General features: G+C 45.3%; 1 protein-coding gene across 2 annotated transcripts; it reads right to left on the bottom strand.

Moving 5' to 3' along the window:
* Positions 1 to 3,768, bottom strand: LOC117839063 (wall-associated receptor kinase 5). 2 transcript variants are annotated; one of them, XM_034719308.2, is made up of 4 exons: positions 3,612 to 3,768; positions 1,812 to 2,721; positions 1,565 to 1,708; positions 1 to 1,410 (listed from the first exon to the last, which is right to left on the bottom strand). In XM_034719308.2, exons 2-4 carry the CDS (start codon positions 2,710 to 2,712, stop codon positions 212 to 214), a joined length of 2,244 nt encoding a protein of 747 aa, XP_034575199.1. In that variant the 5' UTR covers positions 2,713 to 2,721; positions 3,612 to 3,768; the 3' UTR covers positions 1 to 211. The 2 variants fall into 2 exon arrangements, with proteins under 2 accessions (XP_034575199.1, XP_034575200.1); XM_034719309.2 differs by having other exon boundaries at positions 1,812 to 2,832; positions 3,612 to 3,753.

The following is a 3,768-nucleotide window of genomic DNA, read 5'->3' as shown; positions in this document are numbered from 1 at the left end:
TTATCTAAAGAAACAACTTATAAAATTTATTGTCATGGAGTATTATATGTTGCTGACATGCTGCGCAGAAACACATATACATACTTGAATGGGTAAAGATAGGCAGAGCTTTGTGTCTGTAACAGTATATACGCATTAGATGATAGAACAACTAGCTCGCAGATGTCCCAGCAGTAGAAGTTCCAATGGAATACACTACAACATTTGCTAATCACCTAGCATAGTACGAACTTGTTGGGTTCATGGGCAGGTTCTCACCTTCTTGTGTAGGATACCCAGTTGTACCGGCTTCTATTTCAAAGCTAGCAGTTGGTGTTCCACTAAGAAGGCTTTGAGTCTCTATCATCTCTGCATTGATCTGTACCCAAGGATGCAGCGAAAGCTTCCTCAATCGACCAAGCTCATCGGCAATCTCCTTCATCAATGGTCTGTTGCTGCCACACATGTCCAGGCATTGCTTGGCTAGCTCTGCAAGCCCTCTGATCAGTTCATTGCTCTCTTGTCCCTTCACATGACTCGGCAAGATCGCATTAAGATTGTTCTCCTTCATAGCGGATAAGAAATTTGATGATAGGCTTCTTTGCATCTCAGGCCCATCCAACTTGAGAGGCTCTTGGCCAGTGAGGACCTCAAGAAGGATAACACCAAAGCTGTAGACGTCACTTTTCTCGGTCAGTTGGCATGTCTGCATGTATTCAGGGTCGAGGTATCCACAAGTACCTTGAACCATTGTGACATATTGCTCTTTGTCGGATGGGGCTAGTACGGAGGCTCCAAAATCTGACACTTTCGCCATGTAGTTACTGTCAAGAAGGATGTTGGCACTCTTCACATCACCATGGATGATCGGAGGAGATGCATATGAGTGGAGGAAATTGAGTCCCTCTGCTGCTTCGTGAGCAATCCTTAATAGGGTGCTGAAGGGGATCTGTAATGCTTGGTTCTTGCCATGGATAAGTTCATACAGTGTTCCATTTGGGATGAACTCATAGACCAACATTGGAACTTCCACCTCGAGGCAACAGCCCTCGAGTTTGACAATGTTCTTGTGGTTGATTTGGGAGAGTATTAGCATTTCTTGACCAAATTCTTTCTTTTGCCTTTCATCAATAAGTGCACATCGCTTAATTGCAACATGCATGTTGCCCTTAACTATCCCTTTGTAGACCGTCCCATGACCTCCCTTTCCAATTATTCTGCTCTTATCGTAGTTGTCTGTAGCTTTTACAAGTTCAGCTTCACTAAATACCGTGAAAGCAAGACCTTTTTCTGATCTCATCCTCTCAAACAAAATCATGCCTCCATGTTGTCGAAAATGTTCTTGCTTAACTTGGTTCAGTTTTCTCTTCTGAAGAATCATGTATCCGAAGGAGGAGAAAATTACGACAAGAAAAAAGCCGATTGCGAGTCCTGCATATATACCAGCATCAGATAGGAGCACACTGTCAGAAAACGTGCTTTCCTTCTTGTATATAGGGAGAAAGCAGTGGTAGCCAGTTCAGATTGCTATACAAAATTTCTGAAATATATGTATTTGTTCAGCTAGCTGATCTCAGCGTGTTACCTGTTATTAATGTGGTATCAGGGTCACACGTATTGCTTCGCTGGTTAAACTTCCTTCCTACTGGACAAGAACACCTGTACCCTCCTACAGTGTTGTGGCAAGCACCTCCTGAAGGGCATGGACTATTCTTGCACTCATCAGCATCTGCAGTAAGATGAGCAAAACTGAGAACGATGAATTCAAAGCCTAGAGAATAGAGATTGACTGAATATTTTAATTTTAGGACAGTTGATAGTTTGTTAATTACCATGGCATCCATCCGGAAGATACGGGTTGCCTTCGTACCCATTGGAGCAGTTGCACAGGTACCCTGGCCCATTGGGTGAAACCACACATTTGCTGTTGCTGCTGAGGCACGCGTAAGTGCTGTCGTCCCGTTTGGCGACCTCACACGAGGATGTCCCCTCTCTTATCGCCCAGTCCATCACCACTGGTGCCCTCCCAATTTTCGTGTCGTTGAAATCTGTCGTGTTGATGTACGTGGTGCTGAAATTGAACTCCGCCGCCTCCATCAGCACGGCATAGCTGCAACCGCCGAGGCCCAACCTCGAAATCTGGCTTGTGTCGAAGCCACGGTCGAAGCTTACGTTATAGAAGCCCATCCCCTTGGGTATGTCTGTCTGGCAGCAGCCCAAGCCGGAGCAGGATGATGCGTCCGCTAGGTCTGACAAATTCTGGCACGTTGAGACGCACCCACTCTGGTAGCCCTTGTCGGTGTTGTCCACGATGTAGGCGAGGGTATTGCACCCTATGACGGTGAACTTGTTGTGGACGTCCGAAAACCGGAACGGGGTATTGCTCGCGTCGAACGACCAAGTACTACTGCTCATGAAACCACCGTCGGAGGAGTTGTAGCAGTACGTCGAGATGTGGTTCAGCACCCGGATGGTGCCATGGATCAAGGAAATGTTGAGCAGCTCAAGATTACCGAGGAATGGCTTGTAGAGGCCATCTTGGACCTCCTGGCAGCTGACGTCAAAGCCTGGTGACTGCGAGCAGTTGTCACCGATGCCGAATGGGTAATGGATATCAACACCACCGCACTGCTTTTGGCATTGAGGGCCAGGAACCGCAATAGCAGGGGCCTCCTGTGCCGCCAATACAAGTAGAAGACCAACAAGCCCAAGATGTACCGAGCGCACTTCCATTCTCCTTGGCTGGAAACCATGATACGGTCAGATAAATCGGCAGGACCTTCATGCCTGGGTGTTTTCAGCTGGCCGGTGTCTCCGAGCCACTAGTGGGCTAACGTTATGTTCTTGGTTGCTCTAGTGTTTCAATGTAACAACTATTAGCTCTAGTGTTTCAATGTAACAACTATTAGTAACACCGAATCCGTGTGCGTGTACCCGGCTAGCCCGCGGTGTAACAAAATTTCTTATTATTAATGGAAAGATTACGTAGCTCTCCTGCGTATTCTAGAGAAAAAAAATAAAAATTTACACATAACTTCTGTTCTGTGTACTCCAAGAAATCCCAACCCGTGCGCTGTGGAAAGAAACAAAAGATAACTGAAAGTGGACGTTTGTGTTAATGATGTACCCAAATAATATCCTGATTCTTTTTTCAACCCCTCCTGTTCTTTTCAAAAAAAAAAATCCTGATTCTTGAAGTCGAAGGTATGGATTCCCCTGACCCGAGGAACGGGGGAAGGTTAGGACGTTAGGTAAGCACTATTCCCATCAAAATCTTATACTAGCATTTCCTACATATCATTCAGGACTTGCTCAAGCGAATGCCTACAGAAAATCTAAAACAATCATGTTTAAAGCTGACTTTGCAGACAGTACATCTGAAGACAGCATAGACAGTGCAAGGCTGTTACTGCTAGGAACATATGAGTATTCGTCTCTCTCGTAGTGTTGACATCCAATCCAAACAGCGAAACATCTCAAAATATGAAGCATGAACTCATTCACGCATGCACATAATAAAAGAAGTTCTTCTTGGGAATAGGGATGATAAAGAACACTGTGCAGGATAAATTCAGTAACTAACTAGCCTGAAACATCAAGCGATTTCAGATTTCCTCGAATAGAAAGCATACCTTTGGGTACTTAGTTCAGAGCTCTGCCCTGTCCCTGGACGCCTATAGCACTCTGATCTATGGAGATTGCTTCAGTTATTTGTTCTGGTAACAAGTGAACACCCCTGCGGCCCTGTCTGTGTGTTTTAGTTATATAAGAAGTTAAGAGCACATCTTG

The sequence above is a fragment of the Setaria viridis genome, chromosome 9 (genome assembly GCF_005286985.2).
Source record: "Setaria viridis chromosome 9, Setaria_viridis_v4.0, whole genome shotgun sequence".
Taxonomy (NCBI): Eukaryota; Viridiplantae; Streptophyta; class Magnoliopsida; order Poales; family Poaceae; genus Setaria; species Setaria viridis.
Note: the sequence above shows the minus strand (reverse complement) of the source record. Positions and strands in the feature narration are given on the sequence as shown.

What these genes read in the sequence shown, in the direction of transcription:
- LOC117839063 (XM_034719308.2), bottom strand. Translation starts at nt 2,712, where the DNA reads ATGGAAGTGCGCTCGGTACATCTTGGGCTTGTTGGTCTTCTACTTGTA. An exon ending in TCTTCCGGATGGATGCCATG is followed by an intron (nt 1,709 to 1,811) that starts GTAATTAACAAA and finishes ATCTTACTGCAG; the next exon opens with ATGCTGATGAGTGCAAGAAT. An exon ending in TGATACCACATTAATAACAG is followed by an intron (nt 1,411 to 1,564) that starts GTAACACGCTGA and finishes GTATATATGCAG; the next exon opens with GACTCGCAATCGGCTTTTTT.